At 43.6% G+C, this 25468-nt stretch overlaps 1 protein-coding gene and 1 long non-coding RNA gene across 3 annotated transcripts in view; one reads left to right on the top strand and one right to left on the bottom strand.

Moving 5' to 3' along the window:
- The first annotated feature begins 1720 nt into the window (after window positions 1–1720).
- On the top strand, window positions 1721–11240 carry LOC133508809 (uncharacterized). The gene is made up of 3 exons (XR_009797160.1): window positions 1721–2143; window positions 9869–10212; window positions 10715–11240. It is a non-coding gene; the product is annotated as an uncharacterized LOC133508809 (long non-coding RNA).
- A 183-nt stretch (window positions 11241–11423) lies between these two features.
- Window positions 11424–25468, bottom strand: part of slc16a2 (solute carrier family 16 member 2) — a 38279-nt gene continuing 24234 nt past the window's right edge. The window contains exons 5-7 of one of the 2 annotated variants that reach the window (XM_061835241.1): window positions 23693–23921; window positions 17719–17965; window positions 11424–13445 (exon numbers count right to left, since the gene is read on the bottom strand). In XM_061835241.1, the coding sequence (XP_061691225.1) occupies window positions 17724–17965; window positions 23693–23921 (471 nt within the window). In that variant the 3' untranslated portion in view covers window positions 11424–13445; window positions 17719–17723. Of the gene's footprint in view, window positions 13446–15012; window positions 17644–17718; window positions 17966–23692; window positions 23922–25468 lie in introns of those variants that run through there. The other variant, XM_061835240.1, reaches the window with a different exon arrangement.

The raw sequence follows: 25468 nt of genomic DNA on the forward strand, positions 1-25468 counted from the left end.
ATATGTATACTCCAATGTCACATTGCTTTGGTTTTATTGAAGGGAAATGTGTTGATATACATTCTAAACATCTGTAAAAACAGAGTTCAAGTGAGAGGACGTCCCAAGAGGTTCGCAAGGTCTTAAGTGTTTGTAGCAATTAGGGTGTTACCCCATAACCATGAAACGGAGTCGCATGAGTGTGTGCCTGCGGACGTGTACCAATGAATTAAAGCCATTCTGCATGCAAAACGAATGTCACAGGTGTCTACGAATTGCCGTGACCCAGCCCACCCAGCACCCCTTATTCACCCCCACCACCCACCATCCATCACTGTGACTGGCAAGTGCTAGTGTAGTGTTTTTGTTTTTTTTTTTTTTTTTTGTCGTGCAAAAAGTCTACGTATTGTACAAAATATGTGGACTTTTTGTTGCTTAAAAAAATGGGTACTTTCTTTGCAGCATACCAGAATTTCTATGGGTAAGAATTTCCCCAAATGTACACATTTGTGTGTTCAAATTTCTCGCACAAGTACTGTGACACCGCAACCGAAAGATGTTCTCACTTTCCGCTCTCACAACTTGCGGCTTCATTACAATATTTCCTGTTGTGGACTCTCTCACCCGAACCCCCCAACCCAAAAAATACCCAAATGGGCAACCCCTTTACCGATTTTCCTATCTTTGAGAGAGGTATAGCAGTTATAGGAAATCTTAAACATTTTTCTTTAATCATGTACGTTTGCAAACGATTACACGTATTTATTGCGTTGCAGAAAAGTGAAGGCATGTGGCATGTACTGTTTGTGAACTAAATTTACTTTGTGGTTTCATAATTGGGTGTTTACTTACATCCAAACTGTGTTTTTGATGGTTAGAAGGGTATTTATTTTACTTTTTTTTTTTTTTTTTTTTTTTTTTTTTACAATTCCCATTGCTAGTTTAGATTTTAAGTTTTGCCTTTGATAGTGGCAGTCCAAGAGATTTAAGGGTGAGTCCTGTCATCTACTGGACAATTATGGTGTTACATGCAAAGCACAATTGTCCACGGACGACTACCGTACAGACCAGAGGTGGGAACAAGTCACTGGATTGCAAGTCATAAATCGGTCTCAAGTCTTTACCCTCAAATCCCGAATCAAATATCAAGTTAAGACAAGCAAGTCCAAAATCCAATCCTACATAGGGAGTTTGGAGTTTAACAAAAAAGTAACAAAATACTTTATATATATTATTTATACATGTAAGGATGTCACATTGGATGACTGGTTACGCTCGGGAACATATGGCTCATAAGCCATACCTGGCTCTTTTGTTGGTTGCATATGGCTCGCAGATCCCTCTTAACGACATACAGTACTATGCATGTGATTTCTGTCGTGCAGACAACGCAAATGACACAGAGACAGTTTGTCCTCGTGGAGTTGCCGTAATTTGCTGCGGCAATCGATGTTAAGGGTCAAATGCCGAACAGGTCGGAACACTAATTATGGAAACACTTTTGACAAAGGTCACTCAAAGAAAAAAAATATGAGGAGTACTGAAGTTTTCAACAAGAATGAACACCCTTTGTGGAGAGAGAGAGAAGATTGTGCTGTGTGTTTAAATTTACAGATGGGGAGTATGCCAAACCATTCGTACTTGTTACCAATAAATATTTTGACAACTTCACATAAAGACAAGATAATCAAATTAATAAAAGACATGCCTTTGTCGAGCAGGTCAGGAGGTCGTCCAGGAAGCCAAGCACCAGGGTCCCCACGGGGCGACTCGGGTGGACGTCCCAAAGGAGGAACCCAAAGGCCAGCAGGAACCAGACGGGAGCAGGTCACTGCTCCGGAAGAAAACCTCCCAAGACATGGTCGTGAGCCAGTGGCTGCCGCGGGTTGGTCAAAGCTGAGACATGGATGTGAAGCGGCCGTGGATCTGTTGCCATTGAGACGTGGTCATCATGCATCTGAAGATCAGTCTCCACCGAGGGGTGGTCATCAGGTGGCCAAAGATCGTTCGCCGTCAAGGCGTGGACATGGTCAAAAGGCGGGTGAGGATCAGTCACCCCTGAAGCGTGGTCATCATGCGACTGAGGATCGGTTGGCAACAAGGCGTGGACGTGGTCATCGAGCGACCAAGGATTGGTCGCTGCTGAAGCGTGGTCATCAGACGGGTGAGGATTGACGCCTCGACAGCGGCTCGGTCGCCATCGAGGCATAGCCGTGGCTCAGCAGCGCATCGGTCGCCACCGCGACATGAGCATGGCTCAGCAGTGGCTCGGTCGCCACTGAGGCATGGGTGTGCCTCGGCAGCGGGTCGGTCAGCAAAGCATCGGCGGAAGTCGGCTGAGGCTTGGTCGGCAGCGAGATATGGTTGAACGTCGGCTAGCCATCAACTAGAGGCGGTACCGCCCAGGGCGGTGGTTTGGCCATGCCCTTCGCAGGCAGCACTGCCCGGGGTAGTGGCTTGGACATGCACATGACACTAGTCTTTGTTTCCAACACGAGGCATAATATGCTCCATGCGTCTGACTACCTGCTCAGCACTTTCTTCTGCATTCGAACGTGTGTGCTGTCTAACTAGCTCAAATTGATAACCTTTGACGCCTTTCATAAAGCTCGTATTCTTCACCGTCTTCGTGGGAACCTTCAAAATAGTGTTCATCACTCAAAATATCGGAATATTAGTCATCATTCTTACAATGTATTCCAATCCTCGCCAAGACTGCATCAGGGATCAGCTCTGAGCCCCCTCCTGTTTGCTGTGGTAGTGGATAGGCTGACAGATGAGGTTAGACTGGAATCCCCTAGGACTATGATGTTCGCAGATTATATTGTGATGTGCAGTGAAAGCAGGGAGCAGGTGGAGGAACAATTAGAAAAATGGAGGCACGCAGTGGAAAGGAGAGGAATGAAGATTAGCTGAAGTAAAACATATATGTGCGTGAATGAGAGGGATAGTGGGCGAAGAGTGAAGCTCCAGGGAGAAGAGAGAGCAACTTCAAATACTTGGGGTCAACAATCCAGAGCAATGGTGAGTTTAACAAGGAAGTGAAGGAACGGGTTCAAGAAGGTTGGAACAGCTGGTGGAAGGTGTCTGGTGTGTTATGTGTCAGAAGAGTCTCTGCTAGGATGAAGGGCAAAGTTTACAAAACAGTGGTAGGGCCGGCCATGATGTACGGGTTAGAGACGGTGGCATTCAAGAGACAACAGGAAGCAGAACTGTAGGTGGCAGAAATGAAGATGTTGAGGTTCTCTCTAGGAGTGAGCACGATTGATAGGATTAGAAATGACCTCATGAGAGGGCCAGCCAAAGTTGGATGTTTCAGAGACAAGGTTTGAGAGAGCAGACTTCGATTGTTTGGACACGTCCAGAGCCGAAAGAGAGTATATTCGTGAAGGATGCTGAGGATGGAGCTGCCAGGCAAAAGAGCGAGAGGAAGACCAAAAAGAAGACATGAGGGCAGTTGGAATTAGAGAGCAGGATGCATGAGATATGCTTCCATGGAAAACAACACGTTTTAACGTCCATCAAAGCAGCAGGGTTTGATTTCAGAGTTTAATCCAAATCGGGAATGTCAAACACCAGCCCGTTTGGATGATATAATCCTGCCCGACATAAAATTCTGATTATGTCAAAAAAAAAAAAAAAAAAAGAAGCAAGTCTCTAGATCATTTCTATCAAAAGTTGATTTTTTTTTTTTTAAATACAAATCAAATGCTGCTTACAGCCGCTAGAGGGCAGTAAATGTCCAAAAGCGCTGACGTCCGGCACTGACACGAATTAGTCACAGGAAATAACACACGGAGTGCAGAGTTTTCCAGGAAAAATGGACTAAGAAGTATTTATTCATAGAAGTAAATACAAAACCAGTGTGCTTGGTATATAACCGCACTACATTGCAGGGCCGTAACAGACTTGTCTCTCAACATTACGACAGCATAAGTACGTTCAAGATGAAACTGTCACTGTGGGAGTCGCAGCTTTCCAACGATGACGACTCACCATTTCTCTTGTCTCACAGCTGTGCGTACAAATGCACCGAACCGTCCCGATATTGATTTGGATAAATATAAAGACAACATAATAGATTTGCTGCGTGAGTTTGAGCAGAGATTTCAGGTATTCAGTGAACTTGAGAACAAATTCGGCTTTTTTTCCTTCACCATTTACAGAGAAGCCTTCTGATATGCCATCTGACATTGAATTCGAGTTTATTGACTTGCAGCGCAATTCTGCTATGAAGGATAAATTTGGGTCTGTGGGACTGCATACGTTTTTTCAATATCTCTTCCCATATGACCCCAAATTAACAACCATGGCTGCAAAGGTTCTGTGGTGTTTACATAATTCACCCGCGGGACCTCGAGTTGGGGTGCTGTTTTTGTTGTTGCGCTTCCGGAGTACAGGTTAACAGAGTTCCCGCTGTTATGCGAGTAGTGTTTTGATGTCGAACAATAAAGCAAGTTCTGTTCCTGTGTCCGACACTGGTGACCCCGACGTCAGTCCCGGCGTTTTCGAGACTGAAACGAACATGGCAACCGCCATCCTCAAATTGCCGGAGTTTTGGGAGACGTCCGCGGCAGCGTGGTTCGCACAGACGGAGGCTCAGTTCGCCCTCCGCGGGATCTCAGATGATTCTACGCATTACTACCACGGAAGAGCCCAATTTCATTTTCATGGAACTGTTTCTCAGGCACCACCGCATGTTCAGACGGCGCTCGCGAACAGTACTGTCACTGAGCCCCGGGCCCTGGCCGAGGAGGCCGACAGTTTCTTCCTGGCAACCCAGCGCATCTCCCCTGAGACGCTGGCCGCGACGCGCAGTTACTCTCCTCCGGGTCCGGGGGTGGCATCCAGCAGGGGCCCTATCGCCACCGATGGCCATGCTGGCACAGGGTTGTGCTACTTCCGTGCCCGTTTCGGTGCGAAAGCGAAGAGGGGCCGCGCCCCTTGCAACTACGACGCATCGAAACACCAAAGCCCACGCTTCGCAGCGGCCGTGAGCGTGGGCGCGAAGAGCCGGCTGCTGTTCAAGGACAACCTTTCCGGGCGCAAATTCCTTTGCAACACCGGCGCCCAGAGGAGCGTCCTGACGGCCACTGCGGAGGACGCCGCTGGCGGGACTCATGGGCCACCCCTACTGTCCGCTAATGGCTCCTCTATCCGCTCTTATGGCATGAGGACTGTGGACTTGTGTTTCAGGAGTCAGCGCTTCACATGGGACTTTGTCACTGTGGATGTCTCTTTCCCTCTCCTCGGCGCTGATTTTTTTTTTTTTTTTTTTTTTTTTTTGTGCCCACGGGCTGCGGGTGGATGTTAAGAGGTGGATGCACTGACTTTTTCCACGGTCGCCTGCGTCCGCAATGAGGCGACTTATGGTGGTCTCTCCAGTGCACCAAGTACCAACTCCTCCTTGGTGAGTTCCCTGGCTTGACACGGCCCACTTTCTCCTCTGCCACGACTAAACATGGGGTCGAGCACCACATTGAGACCAAGGGCCCCCCCGATTCACGCGAGGGCCCAACGGCTTGACCCCGAGAAGCTAGCAGTCGCTAAGTCCGAGTTTGCCAACATGGAGCGTCTGGGCATCGTCCGCCGCTCGGATAGCCTCGCTTGGCTCGGGGCCTCCGGGAGTTCCTGGGGATGGTGACTTTCTACCACCGGTTCATCCGCCGGGCGGCCCACATCCCGCTCTATGAGGCTCTTAAAGACAAGGCCCTCAACCGGGACGTTGAATGGACGGCCGAGAGGATGGAAGCCTTCGAGGCTACGAAGGCCGCGCTGAGTCGTGCCACCCACCCAACCCACGGGGCCCCTGTCGCTCTCACTACCAATGCATCGGACTACGCTGTTGGAGCCGTATTCGAACAGTGGGTCGGCGGCGCCTGGCACCCGCTTGCCTTTTTCAGCTGTCAGCTGGTCCCCAGGGAGCGCAAATACAGCACGTTCGATAGAGAGCTCCTCAGCGTCTGGCTGCCGATCCGCCACTTCCGCTCCCTATTGGAAGGCCGTGAGTTCACGGCATATGTGGACCATAAACCCCTCACTTTCGCCATGTCCAAGGTGGCCGAGCCGTGGTCCGCCCGCCAGCAACGCCAACTGTCGTTCATCTCTGAGTACACTACGGACATCCAACACGTAGCCGGCAAATCCAATGTGGTTGCGGACTGCCTCTCCAGGGCAATCGTCGGCACTGTGCATCTGGGTCTCGACTACTCCCGCATGAGCGCAGACCAGGCCTCGGACCACGGGGTGCAGGCCCTCAAGACTTCTGACACGGGTTTGCGCCTGAAGGAAGTCGCGGTTGGTGACTCTGGCGTCAGGTTGCTGTGCGACCTCTCGGCTGACCAGCCTCAGCCTCTGGTCCCTGCAAACTGGCGAAGAGCTGTTTTCGAGGCGGTCCACAACCTCTCCCACCCCGGAAGGAAACTGTCCGTGAGGCTGGTGGCCCAGAAGTTCGTGTGGCGCGGTCTCAAGAAAGATGTGCAGGCCTGGGTCAACTCGTGCGTGGTCTGTCAGCGGGCTAAGGTGCATCGCCACACAGAAGCCTCCTTGGAGCCCTTCGCTGTCCCCGAGAGGAGGTTTGACCAGGTCAACGTCGACTTGGTAGGTCCACTTCCTCCCTCCCACGGATTCACCTACTTGCTCACCATGATGGACAGGACGACCCTCTGGCCCGAAGCGGTTCCCCTCTCCTCGACAACGTGGCCCGGGCATTCATCGGGACGTGGGTTGCACGCTTCGGGACACCGTGCAACCTTTCCTCAGATCGTGGCCCTCAGTTTACCTCTGAACTCTGGAACGCAGTCGCTGAGAGTTTGGGGGTCAAGCTGCACCGCACTACCGCCTATCACCCCCAGGCGAACAGTCTTTGCGAGCGGTTCCACCCCTCCATGAAAGCAGCCCTGCGTGGCGGCTTGACGGACGGCAACTGGTTGGATAAGCTCCCGTGGGTCATGCTCGGCCTCAGGTGCGCCCCCAAGGAGGACCTGTTGTCCTCATCCGCCGAACTTGTCTACGGCCAGCCACTGCGGGTCCCCGGCGAATTCATCCCGGACGCCACAGCGCCCTGGTCCGCAGCCAGGCAAAAGGGTTCGCGCCGGTTCCCACGTCGCAACATGGCACCCCAGCTGCCCGGCTGCCCCGTCACCTGCGCTCTGCAGATTTTGTTTTTGTTCGTCATGACGCCCACCGTGGACCTCTCCGCCCCCCATACGACGGGCCGTTCAGGGTCCTGGAGCACGGGGATAAGAGCCTGCTCGTGGACATTGGCGGCAGACCTGAGGCTGTTACCGTGGACAGGGTCAAACCCGCGCACCTGGACATTGCCCAGCCTTTGGGGTTGGGCCTCCCCCCGCGCCGGGGTCGTCCCCCTTTGCCCTGTGCCCCTGCGCCTGCCGGGGTGCCCTTGACCCGTGACTCAATGGACAGTGCGGCCCCGCCCCCCTCTACCCCTACATTGCACACCCGCCGGGGTCGGGTCATAATCTCTCCACGGCACAAGGATTTTGACTATGGGTGAATTCTGGGGGGGCTTGTGTGGCGTTTACATAATTCACCCGCGGGACCTCGAGTTGGGGTGCGGGGTTCCGCACGGACTGTTTTTGTTGTTGCGCTTCCGGAGTACAGGTTAACAGAGTTCCCGCCGTTATGCGAGTAGTGTTTTGATGTCGAACAATAAAGCAAGTTCTGTTCCTGTGTCCGACACTCTGCCTCCGACTCCTTGTCTCCGGCGCTACAGTTCCATCCATGTTTGGACTACTTATCTTTGTCAACAATAATAAAACAAAGCAGTGCTCAAGGTTAACAAACTAACACTGGAATGACTGTAGGAATAATTGTGATCAGAATTATCGTACATCGGCTTCCAATAAAGAAATGCTTTGCTCTGTTCTAGATAACGTGGCAGCCTCCTCGCAGGAGATAGCAAGAACAAAAACATCTAATCATCCGGACTGTTAGAACTGTTGCCTGTTAAAGAAATGATGACCACACATGTATTCAGCAATCTTCCACACATGCACACGCACATGAACAAACATTTACACCTTGTTTCCAACTGTTTTGCTTGCCGTCTCCTTTTTGTAACATCCATGTAAATAAGGGGCGTTTTAAAACTAAATAAATAGAGGGGGTGAATAGGGGATAATCAGAGAGTGCAGTGGTGAATTGTACGAGACAGTTCCTCTCCTCTCTCCTCGCAAGACTTGAACTGATGTCTTTGCTTCCTTTTTTGTCCTATTTAAAGAATGTCTGAATGGTGAAGCTGACAATGACTTTGATAAATGTGCTGCTAATCAGGATTTCACACCCAATATCGATGCACTTGTGAAGGCAAAAAGATGTCAAGTTTCAGGAGCCAGCAACAGCAAGACTGCAGTGAGAGGAAAAAAAGTGTGATTACATGAAATGTGTTTGCACTCATGAATATAGATAATTAAAAATAAGATTTATCTGGTTTCATATTAAAGACAATAAATATTGTGCAGTATATTCTCAGCTTCGGTAGGCCCAGCCTAGTAGTTTGATCTGATGTAATCTAATGTTATTGCCCATGCACTACTTTTTATTTATTTATTTACTTATTTAATTTTTTATTTTCATTTTTCATTTATTTCAAAGCATTATGACAAGGTGAAAATATTTTTTCAAAGCTCCCACTTGAGTTCATTTAGTGTGGTGAGTTGGTTCAGGGACGCCACGGTGAATCAGCGGGAAAGTGTTGGCCTCACAGTTCCTGGCTTCAATCTCAGACCCAGCTGTGTGGATGGAGTTTGCATGATCTCCCCGTGCCTGCATGGGTTTTCTCCTGGCGCTCCGGTTTCCTTCCACATCCCAAAAACATGCAACATTAATTGGAGACTCTAAATTGCCCCTAAGTGTGATTGTGAGGGCAGCTGTTTGTCTCTATGTGCCCAGCGATTGGCCGGCAACCAGTTCAGGATGTACCCTGCCTCCTGCACATTGACAGCTGGGATAGGGTGAGGATAAGCGGCTAAAATGAGTGGATGGATGGAGTTGGTTCAGGTGTAAAACTGCATTCACTCAACTGTTAAAAGAAATCAGTTGTTAAGACATTCACTGCCAAACGTGAAAATATTTTTTTTTTCCATCATTTGTGAATGAATGTGTTGTGCTTGGAAAAGATCCCTTGTCATCTGTGATTATAATATGTAGGGTAGGCTAGAAATGTAGGCTGAATGATAAAGCATAGTACTGAAAAACAAAGCTAAATATTTAGAGTTGACATTCTTTTACTGACCGGGCCCACCTGGGAACAGAATGTCTGAATCCAGCCCCAGAGCCAAATTGAGTTTGACATGCCTGATGTAAAGTATTATGTAAGGACCAGACAGCACAGTGGCAAGGTTTATGGATGTGGTGAGGGAAGACATGAGGGCAGTTGGGGTTAGAGAGAAAGATGCAGGAGATAGGCTAAGATGGCAAAAGATGACACGCTGTGGCGACCCCTAACGGGACAAGCCGAAAGGAAAAGAAGAAGACATCACAGTGGCGCAGCTGTGGCCTTGTGATTTAATGCAATGACAATGCATTGTACAGTACTCTACTGTAGTTGTCACCGTAGAAGTACAACACCACCCACCTTTAAAGTGTGGCTGCCACCTCCACTCTAAAGGAAGCAGAATCCAATCTGCCTCTCCTCGTGCTTTATCTGTGGTTTTATGCAATAAGAAAAACTAAATGTAACATGAGAGTGGCTATGAATGACTTGCTGTGACACTTCCAGTCTTACCCATGTATTCAATCAGAAAATGTGCAAATTCAGTCGTTTTAATGGTTAAATCATGGACAATATTATATTCAATAAGGAAATGAATATAAAGCACAGTAGTCACTGATGTTGTAGTGCTACACTCGTCTGACTTTGTTCCAGGCATTGTGGGGTCAGTTCCTCACCAGTCACGAACGCCACAGCACTCTTTGACTTTGTAGGTTAAGACGAGAGACTAATCTCATCAGACTCAAACAGAAAGAAAGAAGACTCCTGGACAGCGTCTCAACTATTTGCTAAGTATGTGTAAAGTTTGAAAAAAACTATTAGTATTGTGTGCAATGTGGATAGACAATCTTCATTCATCAGTTTGTTATTTGAGAATCATTTCAGGGTGGATCTCCAGGAGCACAGAGGCAAGGTCTGATTTGAACCCACGTCCTCAGAACTGTGAGGCAGGCAGATCCAGTGGTTCATCGTGGCACCTCTGCATAATATCTTCAGAAGTAAGTGAAAATGGGCTTATATTGATCTTTTAATTGAAGGTTCAACGTAATTTAACAAAGAAAATGTTTTTTCTATCAAGTTTGATTTTGTAAATCCTAAGCTGGAAAAAAAGTTATTAAAAAAAAAAACGAAAACAGCAAGTGCAGCAGCCATCCTTAATATTTGGTTGCAGACTCTTTGGCAGCTTTTTGCATTTCTCTGGTGTATTTTCTTTGACACGTCCTTGGCAGTTAGTTCAAATTCATGAAAATATGCAGGGTTCTTTAGCCCAATGGAAAATTTCAGCTCCCCCAAACGTTTTCAATTGGATTAAGATTTGGACTCATTGTTGGCCATTTCTTTTTCCCTTTCAACCATTCCTGTGTGCTTTGGGTCTTTGTCTTGTTGGACAAACCATGATCATTTTCTCAAATAAAGCTTTCTCACAATTTATTTTTGTTTTATCTGACCATAAGAAATATATAATATTAATTCCTTTCCCATACCGCTTGTCCTCACTAGTGTCCCAGGCAAGCTGGAGCCTAATCGAGCTGATCCTGGGTGGGATGCGGGACACACCCTGAGCTGTTCGCCAGCCAGTTGCAGGGCATAGCCGGCCTGAGACGGCCCTAAGGATCCCTCTGGAAGAGCCGAACAAAGTGGCATGGGAGAAGGAAGTCTACATTTCCCAACTAAACCTGCTATAACTACGACCTGACTCTGAAAAAGCAGAAAACAATGGATGGACGGATGGATACATACAGTGCATCTTTCTTTTTTTAAATGTCCGGCTGCTACAGCAAATACACCTCACAGATTTGCAAATCTAGCGAACATGAATGCCTCTCCTTCCATGGCTCCTCTCCTTCCAAGCCATGGCCCTGGAAAGAGTTCTAATTAGATGAGATGCATTGATGCATATCCGGCATAACAAGAGAGAGTCACTGAGGACTGGGTGCCTCACTGAAGTCACTCGTGTTGCTGTGGTGATCATAAGTAATGTCACCTTATAGGACGCATTCAGGAGTCTACACAGCTGATTATTCTGTGCAGCTTTCAAATGACACAGTATGACTACTCAAAGGGGGTCCAGGCTTCAAATCCCCAACTTAAATACATGTCTGAAGGACCTCAAAATATGTACTCATGTACTGTACAAGTGCAATTCAGGATGAAAAAAACAACACCTCATATTTTGTTCATATTAGTTCTTTAATAATGTTTTAATACAAAAAAGTCTTTTAATACAGATTTTCTAGCAGCTTGATGAATCGATTTCAGATTTACCAACGTTTAGCCTACTGGCCTTATTTATATCTTTAATGATCATATAAAAAGGAGGAGCCTGCAAGCGAGGATATAAGCAAACAGTTCTAAAGAGAGGCATCCACGGTTTACTACAGCAACCTCTCTGGAGGTTATCACATAGCCACATGTGTCAACAACAAAGCAAAGACAAGAGAGCAGTGAGAAAAGCTCAGCAATAAAAGGAAAAGATGACAATTACGGTCTTTAGAATGACAAATAAGCATCTGTAACACAGCCCAAGGAGTTCGTAGAACATCATTAAAAGGGCTACACTTAGGTTAAAGAAAAATCACCCAAAAATGATGTAAGTGATTATGGCTCTGGCGGAGTATCCTTGCTTGAAAAGCCCCATGGCAGTGAATGAGGTCTTCTAGATTCTTCTAGATTATGACAAGTCATTGCCCAGTTATATTTATGGATAACACGAAGACTTAAAGCTCCTGGTTGACATATCGTTGGTATTGTTTGCAAAAAATAAACAGTAAAAGAGTAAGCAAAAGATTGAGGTAAGTAGAATAGAAAAAATGGCACATTTTGAAAGAATAACAAATATTTTGAGAGAAACAAAGTCCCTCTTTTTTCATGACTTTCTGTGTTCATCCCAAAGAGTTTTAATGAGGACAGTGATTGGTTGGTTCTCTTAGGATTAGTCACTGTCACCAACTGTTACATGAAATGTAGCTGAAAATACTGACAACACAAGTTATTACACACATAACACCAAAAGCTTAGTTGGGTTTCATTTTGTCATATGCAGGACAAGTTTAACAATCAGTTTTGTACTTCTACGTGCGGCTAGCTCGCATTAATGCACCTGACCCTTATAGCATCTTGGGCACCAACAAAAAGACATTTTTAGAGAATGACTATTAGAAATGAACAACAAAAATGTCCAGTTCAAATTAAATTAATCATTAAAGGTAAAATATTACACATGCCAATAGGGATCCAGCAGGGGCTAAATTTAACCATTTCGTTTGACGTGATTTTAGCCAGTGAATCACTCACAGGAGTGGACCATAAGAATAATAAACAATAAATGACTGGCTCAGCAGATTTAAGCGGGGGGGCAAAATAAAAACAAAAAGTCTTTATTTCATTCTGTTCCTTTGATTTTCTTTTTTAAAAAAATTTCCTTAGTTTCATCTAACATGCTAATATCCTTCGGTACAGTGGAACGTCCAAATAACCCCTTTCTGTGGTGGTTGCCTCGACAACCAGGCCAAAAACTTGACTTGAGAACAAAATTTAGAGATACAAGCGCGTTGTACAGCCGCACGCATTACCTTTACCACAAACAGCAGTTTTTCCCAGTTCTTGTCCAATGTCCTCTGAATTGAATTGAATTGAAAAACTTTTTCATTCTTTTCATTCTTTAAAGCCATGGATACACATTTTTTTAATAAAGTATTATATTTTAACGTGCTATGGTTCTCAATAAAAGCGCATTACAAAACCTTTTGGATTTTTGCAGACACTTAAATGGAATAATTCAATTTCTAGTCACATAAATTGGGAAAGTATTTGAGGTTTTCAATTATGAGCATGGTCATGAAATGAATTTAACTTGTATCTTAAGGCATCACTGTATTAAGTAAAACTGCTCACCCTTTGAAGGTAGTTGAAAAATGCAGAGGGAATAGGAAAGTGTTCACACAGTACTACTGACACCTAATATTGTTTAATAGCTTTATATTATGGAAATAACAAAGTCATGTATGAATCAAAAAATTATAACGCTGCTATTATCGAGAGTAGCCAGACCCTTCAAATTCGGGTACTTTGGGTACCATCACACTTTCCATCAATAACATCACTCACAGGATTTGTTGAGGTCTCAACTCACATCATGCATGAAGTTCTGCTTGACATCTGAGGAACGTTTCAGATTGATATCGAAACTGTTACACTTCGACTTTGGTGGTTCCACTCTGCATGCAGTACACTTTGGAGTATTCGCAACATGAAAAGTAGAAAGAAAAATGACAAGTCAAGTAAAAAAGATTGAACTGTTGAAACCAGAAGTTTTCTCACTGTCTGACCTGAAATGCAACTAAAATTTTCCCATTTTGTGCAATTAGGAATAGCAAAATGATTGATATTTTCTAAATCCCAGAACAATGAGTGTTTTTTTTTTTAAGGTCATGTATTATTACTTTCTACAAAGTAGGAGGCTTAAATACAGGAACAATACTTTCCCTTTAAAAAAAAATTGGATAAACCCAGAAGATGGCGTTGCTTCTTTGAAAGCTTCTGATAGGTTATTTGACAACATTTGAGTTAATTAGGGAGACACAGTGGGTGTATTTGAACTAAGTACATCTGAAACTCATTGCTTCTTTGTGTAACATGTCAAAGTCAAAGGAACTCAGTCAAGACATCAAAAACAATTGTGAACGTGCAGAAGTCTGGCTGATCCTTGGGTACAATTTCCAAATGAGTGAAGGTGCCACATTCATCTGTTCAAACAATTACAGAGTAGTAGAAACACCATCGTAATGTCTAACTATAATACAGCTTGGGAAAGGAGAAAGGCCATTCTGCCAGCAAGAAGCTATTACAGGTACTCCAAAAGAAAAATAAAAAGACATTATAATCTGTGTTTTTTTTTTCCTCTCCAAACTTGACACAGGGACTAAGACTTTAATTTTGGGAGAACACACCAAATGACTAAAATTGATTTGTTTGGCCGTAATGAGCATTGTGACATTTGGAAGAAAAGGGACGCTTGAAAGCATGAGAACAGCATCCCAACTTTGAAATTCATGGGGAGCAGCACAATGTTGTGGCGTTGCTTTGCCCAAGGAGGGACTGGGGCACTTCCCAAAATAGATGGCATCATGAGGTAAACTAATGTATCTATTGTAAATTTATGGGTAACCCTGAAATGGAACAGGCAACCAAGGTGGCCTACAAACATAGCTCAGTTACAGCAGTTCCATCAGGAGGAATGGGCCAAAATTCCTGCCAATTATCAAGAGAAGCTTCTGGAAGGAAATCCAATAGGTTTGACCACCTCGTACAGTTTCAAGGCAGTGGTATCAAATACTAATGAAACGTATGGAAATTTCTAGCTTTGAAGAAAGTAATGAAAAATTGTCCCCCAAAAAAACCCTTCACTTCCCTCATTATTCTCGCATCTAGCAAATAGTTTGGGTAATTTTAACTGACCTAAAATAGGAAAGGTTCATCCTGATTTCATGTCAGGCAGTGAGGAAAAATAACAACATATGTGTTTTAATATACTGTATTGTATTTCAGCATCTGGCTTCAACTGTTTGTTCTGCACTGAAAACTTTGGCTGCTGAACATTTAACTAAATTCTGAAAAATGAACAAAGCAGCCGTTGAAGTTGGAATTGGTATGAAGTGCTCCTATTATGACCAAAATTCTGTAACTGTTCAGAGCCGTCTGAAAAGGTAGATTTGTTAATAAATCGAGGTTACTGCTGTAAGTCAAGTCACTTGTAGTCCTTGCGCCACTACTTGAAAAAAAAAAAAAAAAAAAAAAAAAAAAAAAAAAAAAGATTTTGGAAAATAAGGTTTAAAAAAAAACACTAAACACTGAAACAGAGCAAAAGTAATAATATTCACAGCAACAATACTAAAAATGCATTTAAAATTGAGATACAACCTGTGCATAAACATTCACTTTCCTACTTATAGTTGTACTCATTAGACATCAGTGGACAAATTTACAGAAGTCATCTAAAAATATTTCATTTATCAATGATGACAAATAATAATGACAAAATCACTCAACATTAGTAGATAACTGAGGGGGATAAAAAACACAACTTTGTTATATTTAGAGGACTCAGTAGGTTGTACAAACTAGGTAGAACTAGCGCATATGTCTAGTCCACAGAAAATGTATGCAACCTGTATTTATTAATCTCATCTCACTTGAGCAAAATATGATATTTTTAAATGTTTGAGTCATGATGTGAATTAAAATTGGATTATGGTTAAAAAAAATACATTTTGGTTGTTTTTGATTTTAGGACAAGTAAACTTATGTGGCTAGCTAGAATGAGCTTGATTGTGTCACCTTGTGGTTTATTTAGTTGGAAAAGACATGTAACAATATCCATTTAATATTTAATAAATTGATTAAATTAATCAATTATACCTCCGTCCATCCATCCATCCATCCATTTTCTCAGCCGCTTATCCTCACAAGGGTCACAGGAGTACTGGAGCCAATCCCAGCTGTCATCGGGCAGGAGGCAGGGTACACCTTGAACTGGTTGCCAGCCAATTGCAGGGCACATTGAGACAAACAACCATTTGCACTTACAATCACACCTAGGGGCAATTTAGAGTGCCCAATTAATGCATGGTTTGGGGTGTGAAAGGGAACGGAGCACCTGGAGGAAACCCACACAGGCACAGAGAGAATATGCAAACTCCACACAGGCAGGGCCGGGATTCGAACCTGGACCTCAGAACTAAGAGGCAAATGCTCTGAACCATTTGTTCCAAGGATTAAGGATCATAATACTAGTAGTTTTGTGATTGAAATATAGCTACAGATTTAGAGCAAACTTGTAAGACAATGTAACAGAAGAAAGAATAAGAAGATTAGTGACTAAGAAGACAAAAAAGGAAAATGTAATCTAATCTCTTCTTCTAGTCAGTTGACCCAATTTGACTTCAGTGTTTAAGAAAATGCATGGTAAAAGTGAACAAAGAAGAAATTGTCCCTGCATGGGAATGTTCCAATAGAATTTTTCAATGTGACAAAAATTCTATGCAAAGTCATTAAGATGACCCTAAAGTGGAAATGCCAGAAAAAACCTAGGACTCATCCATGAAAGTGACAAATGAAGTAGCATCTTCCCAAAATCTTGACACCACAATAAATGATCTAAGGAACTTGAAAGTAAGCCGACCAATTTGAAATTTTGCAAGGAATTTGTTAAACCTAGATATTACACACACATCATTAAATGAAATATGAAGAATATTTTCCTTGTTCTTGCGTACGTTTCCTCAGTTGCACTTCTGCCTCCTGTGAAGCTGGCTGGTGAAGTAGTTCATGCTGCTTCAAATGTACTTTGAGTTGAACTGAGCCTTTTTTCTTTCTCGTGATATTAGCAAAATATTTCCCTGCGTTTTGCCTCAGTGTAAAATGGTAAATGGACTGGACTCCTATAGGGCTTTAACTACACTATCACAGTGCCCAAAGCGCTTCATAAAGCCTCACATTCATCCATTCACACACATTCATACACTAATGGGTGGCTACTGCCATGCGAGGCGCTGACGGCTCCCACTGGGAGCAAATTAGGGTTGGTGTCTTGCCCAAGAAAACTTGAAGAGACAGTTGGAGGTGGGATTCAAACCGGCAACCCATCGGTCACTGACTCACACACTCTACCAACTGATCCACACTCACCGCGGTATAGAGAAGTTATCGTAAAAGTTGCAATCAACTGCAGAGGTGGATGGACCATTCAGACTAAATTTCTCCGTGAGAATATGAGTTTGACTACTTATTATTACAGAGCTCAACAAAGGGGTTTTGTCACAACCAATGTTGATTGAACAAGAGAAATTGCTTGCCTTTCCATCATGCCCACTCAACAAAGTCAAAGTTTGCTTTCACTCATGTATTTCAACTTAATGGTATCACAAGTTGAGGAAATACAGTATAGCATAGAAAATACTCATCCACCATTTTACAAGATAATTCATAAGTTACTCACTGGTAAAAGTAACTAAAGTACATTATAAAGTAATGTTTTTTTAAAGGTGACAAGCTACTGTTAATTGTACATTCATGACGATATCTCATGTATTTAAAAGATATTCTATTGGGATTTCCAAATCAAAGTATCAACCTGAGGTTTTGACCTTAAAACCCCAAGCATAAACTACCATTATTGGTAATAATAATCATAAATTCTTCATTTATTCTACCTTGAGGTATGATATGTGCTAATATTTTTGCTGCCTTCTTTGACTGTGTTTAGCTTCACCTCCTTAACTTATATAAGCGGTGTCATCACAACTACAGTTTTAAAAGGGATCACGGAACAGTTTTTCTTAACAATGAACCACCATAAAGGTTAAAGGAGGAGGCGAAATCAAAGGTCGGCAGTGGGCTGGTCCTTCCAGTATAATCTAGAGAAGGGCAATCTAAGGATGAGAAAAGCTGTTTAGAGATAACAAATGGGAAACATTTTGGAACTGTCATGTATAAACATATGTTACCATTGTCAGATATGTGTCACTGCATCAATGTAGCCAGGCAGCATGTCTCCATTGGAGCAGCTCTTTGGTGTCGGTTGGGCATTGGGTAACATATGAGCAGTCGTTTCTTCTGGTGCAGTGGTCTGCCCACGTTTCTGCCGCTGGTGAATGAGGGGTACAAAGAACAGAACCACTCCCCCAATCATGGGAGGCACACCAGCTGCAGAGAAGGCCACCATGTAGTTCCCAAAGTAGTCGTGAAGAAGACCTGTGAAGTGGAGAAAGAAGAATAGAGTATACTTTGTCTTACATTAAGGAATACTTAGTAAATCAAATCATCTGTTTATAAAATACAGTGTGGATGTTAGGGAATGAGTGTGGAATATGCATGTTCTCGCAGTGCCTGCATGGACCATGTTCAATGCTTCCATTGCTAAGGCAGCAGATCAGAGTTGTGGCCATAAGGTAGTCGGTGCCTGTCGTAGGGGCCCCAAACCCATAGTGGACATCAACGATGATGGATGCCGCCAAGATATAGAAGAAGTCTTATCAGGGCTTTTTGGCCTGTGGGACTCCTGAGGCAGCTGATGGGTACTGTCTAGTCAATTGGAATGCAGCATTGGTGTTTGATGAAGCAAAAACACGGGCACGGGAGGAGTTTGGTGAGGCCATGGAGAATGACTTCCACATGGCTTCGATGAAATTCTGGTCCACCGTCGAGCATCTCAGTAGTAGGAAGCAGCGCACCATTGACATTGAGGATGGTGGGGATGAGGTGCTGTTGGCCTCGACTCAGGATGTTGTGAGTCAGTGGAGAGAACACTTTGAAGACTTGCTCAACTCCACCGACACGCTTTGCCATGAGGAGGCAAAGTCTATGGTCTCTGAGGTGGGTTCTCCTATCTCTGGGGTTAATGTCACCAAGGTGGTTAAAAAACTCCTTGGTGGCAAGGCCCCAGGGAAGATGAAATTCAGCTGGAGTTCCTAAAAGGTCTGGATGTTGTGAGGCTGTCCTGGTTGACTCCCTTCTGAACAACAGAAAAGTGCCTCTGGATTGGCCAAGTGGGTTAGTGGTCAACTTTTTAAGAAGAGCAACAGGAGGGTGTGTTCCAACTATAGGCGGATCACACAGTGTGGTTTTTGTCCAGGCCATGGAACATTGGGCCAGCCCTTCACCCTCAGTAGGGTCCTCAAAGGTGCATGGGACTTCGCCCAAACAGTCTATATGTGCTTTGTGGAGTTGGAGAAAGCGTTTGACCGAGTCCCACTGGGGGTCCTCTGGGTGGTGCTTCGGGAGTATGGCATACCAAACCCTCTGATCCTTGCCCTGTAAAACCGGTGTCAGAGTTTGGTCCGGATTGCCGGCAGTACGTCACATACATTTCCAGTAAGGGTTGGAGTCTGCCGAGGCTGACCTTTGTCACCGATTCTGTTAATAACTTATTGATATTGCATTTCTACTTTTTGCACATGGTGTGGTTCTGTTGGCTTAATTAACTTTCACTGGAGCAGCTGGAAGCCGAGTGTGAAGCCGCTGAGATGAAGATTAGCATCTCCAAATCTGAGACCGTGGTCCTCAGTTGGAAAAGAGTGGAGTGCCCTATCCAGATCGGAGATGAGATCCTACCCCAAGTGGAAGAGTTCAAATATCTTGGGGTCTTGTTAATGAGTGAGGGAAGAATGGAACAGTAGTTCGACAGGCGGTTCGGCGCAGTGTCCGCAGCGATGCAGACTTCGGACCAGTCCGTTGTTGTGCTGAAGGAGCTAAACCAAAAGACGAAGCTCTCGATTTACTGGTCGACCTACGTTCCTACCCTCACCTAGGACCAGAGGCTCTGGGTTGAGAATGAAAGAACAAGATCCTAGATACAAACCGTTGAAATTAGTTTTCTCTGCAGCATGTCCGAGCGCTCTCTTAGAGATAGTTGTGAGAAGCACCATCATCCGGGAGGGGCTCAGAGTAGAGCCACTGCTCCTCCTCATTGAGAGGTGTCAGATTAGGTGCCTCAGGCATCTGCCAAAGTTACCTTCTGGATGCCTTCCTGGTGTGGTATTCTCGGCACATCCCACCGAGAGGCGACCCAAGGGATGATACAGGACACACTGGAGAGACATTTCTCGGTTTGCCTGCGAACATATGGTGGTCCCCTTGGAAGAACTGGAGGAAGTGGCTAGGGTGAGGGAAGCCTGGGCTTCCCCGCTAATGCTGTCTGGCCCCATGACCCGACCTCAGATAAGTTGACGTAAATGAGTGAAAGAATTCTTCATTGCATTTATATGCCTTTACAATTGTACATTTATTAAGGGCTGCGCTAGGCAGTAAACTCACCATTGTTGAAGTGAGATTAATATTAAATGGATTAGTCACACAGTGCCCAAAGCGCTTTATAGCATGATTCAGGAAGGAAGTTTTACAGCTGTGCTTCAGCTGCTCAATACCTCCTCTGTTTACAATAAAGTAAAACAAATGCATTGAACACATCATGGTAAAGGGATGTCAACGAGTTCACAATCTGAAACATCATTTATACAAGAAACAGTTTGAATTTTTAGAGTTGTAGACTAATACTGCCCTTTCCATTAGCATTGTTGCTCAAAGAGTTTACTACAGTACATGTAGAGTATATGTAGAAAGAGTAGTGTCTCAAAAGTGGCTGCACTTTGTGAACAAAAATAATCATGCAATTTTGTAATTAGAAAGTCTTACAAACACACTAATACTTAAGGAGTCAGTCCATGTTGACATCATTCTGTAATTTCTGTGGCATGTATTATCAAGTAATGTGTGCAGTTAAGATCGTACTACTGCTGTGGATAAGCGATATTACTGGCACTCAGCAGCTGCAGAAATTAACAAAAAGTTACCTGTAATCTAACTTAATTACTTTATAAATCAAGCACTCAGTTACTTTACACTCTAGTCATCAGTAGAGTGACAAAGTTACTTTTTAAAGGTAACTGAGGCAACACTGATGGATGGCAAAAAAGGATGCCGGTACATTGTTCTGCATCCAGCTGCGTACAACATAGTACAATTACCCCAAGAAAACAGACTAACCTTTCACATGTAAAAATGTATTGTAGGCTTTTTACACATGCTTTGGCCTTGACAAAAAAGTAAACATAATGAAAATCGTTTCAGAAATGAGCAAATTACAACTTTAATTCAATGTTCGTGCAATGCCTTTAACTGGAACATCACCCCAACATGGCCTCCAAGTAGGAATGTTAGTCAGCCTGGCTGCTACAGAGCGTTACCGTAAAAAGTCTTTAGATCCATGAGTATATTGCTGTCATAGAAATTAACAATATGTATCAATGACACACCATTTTTGAGGTGTGTGACGTTAAACCGCAGCACTAACCTAGTTGTGGCAAAGGAAAACCAAAATAACAAGGATGCCTGAAGACTGTGTGAAATTGGGAGAAACCTTTCATGGTAATATTATGTTTGGGTTTCTTTTTTAAATATTCAGTATTAATAGCGCATGCTTTTTATGTTCACAAAAATGTGAACTTTGTAAAAAAAAAAAAAAAAAAAAAGCTGGTATTTATTTCCAGTGTTCATGCATTTTGTCTTTGATGGGAATGTTGCCCCCACCAACGAGGCTGCCACATAGGCACATCACTTAACTGGGTTGCTACAGGTAAGATGGCACTATGACCCCCAACTCCGGAATGGGATTGCATCACAGTCTCTGCTCCCTTACCAAAACAGACTGATTGACGGACGGAAACACCGGAGCCCTCCTTTGAGCTTTCACTCGCACGACCATCTTGCCGGGCTCTCATTCCTTGCCGAAGGCTGGCTAATCCAAAACGCCCAACCTCACGCCACGAGGTGACAAGGACATATTAAACCTTTCCCTGCTTCAAAGCATCCTGCCAGCACCCCAAGCTACCCTGTCGTGAGCCGGGGCAGCGTATGGACAAACCGCTGTTGAGAGGGATAGGGCTGGCACAAATCTGCTCCGAGCGTCTTACGTCTAGCACCACCCTGCACTTGGAAATCTTCTTCTTACTTTTTTCTTTATTCCCTTCCTTCTTCTGGGAAATCCACCTGTTCCTTGTGCAGACCGGACTGTCCAAGCATATGAGAGCTTGACCAGGCTGCCTGATTGTGTGCCACGCTTCTTAAATCCAATTTGCAGTCTACTAAAGTACAGATTAGTGCATATTTGGGTATAAATTAATGGGAACAGCTCTCTGTATAGTCACCCCATGCACATTTCCAGCCTCACATCACAAGTCTGTCCTTTACCACCGTTCGTTTGTCTTTCATTTTGCTTTTTCTCTGCATTTTTCAAGTTACATTATTTTAGTCAGGCGGCATGGCCTCACAGTTATGAGGTCCTGGATTCAATCCCGGACCCGCCTGTGTGGAGTTTGCATGTTCTCCCCCTGCCTGCGTGGGTTTTCTCCGGGCACTCTGGTTTCCTCCCACATCCCAAAAACATGCAACATTAATTGGACACTCTAAATTGCCCCTGGGTATGATTGTGAGTGCAGCTGTTTCTCTCGATGTGCCCTGCAATTGCCTGGCAACCAGTTCAGAGTGGACCCCGCCCTACTGCCCGTTGACAGCTGGGATAGGCTCCATCACTCCCATGGCCCTCGTGAGGATAAGTGGTTAAGAAAATGGATGGATGGATTATTTTATCCATGTTTTACACATCCTAAAGATTATCCATACAAAATTCCCATGACTTTTACAAAAGTTGATAGAAAATTGTATTTTTCAATAACTTTTCAAGGGCCTAGAAAAGCCTAACCCTATGATGTTGAATTTTGAGATCTGATTAAATTGATTTAATAGACTTTCTTCAACTACTACAGTTGAAAACAGACTTGGTAAAGGCTAATTAATCTATTGACAGATATTTTTGACGATGGGACAAATCTCACAAATTTCATGTACTTTTTTCAGCCCGAAACTGCGTCCACCATTACAAGGTTGACGGAATAAATAAATTAAAATACGACTGAAGCCATCATTTATTAATGATTGTATTGTTGGGTAATACTTATGGATTGTAACTAAACAGTACGGAGAGTTATTTTTATCCTGTTGCATAAAGAAATATAATTTAAAAAATGTTCCATTGTGATGTTCTTGATATGATTTTAAATATATGGAAATTCAGGCAAATTGTTATGGAAATTAATTTCTATAGGTTGACATATGGGAAAATGAAAGAAAATGTAAACCAAGCATCACAGAACAGGCCTGGAAAGTGAGTCAGTTTTGTTGTTTTCTGTTTTCCATCCACCCATCCTCTATTGTGCTTATGCTGGTCAGAATAAAGTGGGGCATGAACCTATCGTAGCTGATTTAGCACAAGAGGCGGAATACTTTAGAGAAATCCCCAGTCAATCATTTCATGTGTCATTCATTTACACTCGCATCTGTAGCAATACATTTTATTTTAAAACGTCTCAGAGTAGGTACTGTACCACAAAGGCAGCAGTGCTCCACACTGAGCACAAAACTCTCTACCACGCCAAGTACTCATAAAATTTCCAGATGTTTTGACTTGCAACAATGTTTTAAGTCATGCACACCTCCTATTTAAAATCAAATTAAGAGTGTGAGTCAAAAAACCGTCGTAAAAAAGAGCATGCATGAGTCAATTAATGAATGCTTTGCCCTCCATGCTCACATTAGATCGCTATAACTTGTGACTTTAAATACAGGGAAGGTTTGCTTGGAGGAGGTGGAAGGGATAAAAAAAAAAAGAGCTTAGCACAGTGATCTTAATATGCATCCTTCTTTAGCTTGATGACAAATCCTCAATGCAGCCTACATTTGGCTCCAGGCCTATACCTTTCCACAAATTGTCCTCGTTGCACCACCTCCCTCAAACTCCCTCCACACATTGCATAGATATTGTATATGTCAAGTGCTGAAATTTACTTTTACCAATAATCAATAAACCAGCATCTCTCTCTGCATTACAACCTGTATAGAAAATAAGTTCAAAAGCTATTCGCTCACCTGCAATGGGAGGGCCTGCAGTCATTGGAAGAGACATAAGGCCTAACAGGTATCCTATGGCCTGTGAGGCCTGCATGGGGCCAACCAGCTCAAACGCTATGGGGGCCATCATGGTCAGGAAGCAGCCGTCACACAGTCCCAGGAATACGCACACCACCACAAGTTCCTCAAAGAGGGAACATTGAGGGATCATAATGGACATGAGGCCCAGGGCTATGAAGGATGCCACCTGTAAATAACAGAAATGACACCTTATGTTGTTCTTGAAATACATGACAATACTGTGTGCTATTATTTGTGCAAACAAGCATGTGCGGGATTTCCATATACAGTCTATTTGTTCCCATATTAAACAATGTTATACAGTGCACGATGAATATGGTTAATACTGTATTTTTATTTTGCGGTGTGCTTATTTAGTCCACCTACTTTCTGTGCTTATTTATTATTCATGCAGTGTAGGAAAATGATGGGCAAAATGCAGTGTCAATTTTAGCAGCTGGTATTGATAAACCTGTAATCCAAAGAGTGCAAAGAAGTACTGAAAAACAGAATATTTCATTTAATTGTGGCCTCTTATGCCTCAGAGGTACAGGCGGAGGATACATCAAATATACTCGATATATTGCAGGCTGTTTCATGTCAGATGCAAAAAATATGTATAGTCACGACTATAAATCTTACAATTCCTCATATTTCCTCTTCCATTCCCTGCTGGTGGGCCTCTCCCGGTTAGCAGCATACTCCCCCGCCCACCCAGAAAACTCATGTCTGCATGTGTTTTTGTATCAGGCTAAAACTGAGAATGTTTAATTTTCATGTTAAAAATCCAACTGTGGTATTAAAGGAGAAACCTGAATATCGAGATATATAGTACTTGTATAATGTATTGTGCTATAGCCTATAAATATCACAATATTTTTGTCGGATCATGTTGTGCAGCCCAAGTCAGAGGTTCTTCATTTGAGTCTGATGCACAATAGGAGGAAAAAGTATGTGAACTCTGGAAAATAGGCTGATCTTCATCTAAATCACAAGAATAAAGTCTGCTTGAACTAATACCAAAAGCGATTTTAGGTTTTCATATTTTTATAGAGCTTAACATGGAAACATTCATGGGATAAAGTGAACACTTGGATTTAATAACTGGTTGAGCGTCCTTTGGCTGCAGTAACCTCAACCAAACATTTTTGTAGTTGCAGAGCAAATGTGCACAATGATCAGAATGAATTTTGGACTTTTTTTGTTTTCTCGAATTTTGGGGCAATTTTCGGAAGTGATTGTGGTGCTTGTTTGCTTCTGTGTTTTTAATCATTGTCCTTACACGCTTCCTCTCTTGAGCATCAACTTTCGGACAGATGGCCTCAACTTCTGAGAAATATCTTGCTAAATGTATGGCTTCATTTCTCAAATGATGACAGCAAGCTGTTCACGCCCTGAAGTTGCAAAGCACACTCATACCGTGATATTCCCTCCACAAATGCTTCACAGTTGGGATAAGGTTTTGATTTTGGTGTCCCATGCCATTTTTTCTCCACACATGGGTGTGTATGTTCCTCCCCAAACAAAAAAATATCGTGGAAGTAGTGCTGTACAACATCTGAGTGTTCTTTAGCAAATTTAAAAAGTGCAACAATGGGAGTTTTTGACAGAATTGGCTTTCTCTTTGGTGTTCAACTGGCAACCCACTATGCTTGTTTAATGTTTGCCACATGATAGAAATGTCAGCAGCTAGATGCTGGCATGTATCAGTGACATCTGTAAGTCTTCAACTGA

Source organism: Syngnathoides biaculeatus, chromosome 11 (genome assembly GCF_019802595.1).
Source record: "Syngnathoides biaculeatus isolate LvHL_M chromosome 11, ASM1980259v1, whole genome shotgun sequence".
NCBI lineage: Eukaryota > Metazoa > Chordata > Actinopteri > Syngnathiformes > Syngnathidae > Syngnathoides > Syngnathoides biaculeatus.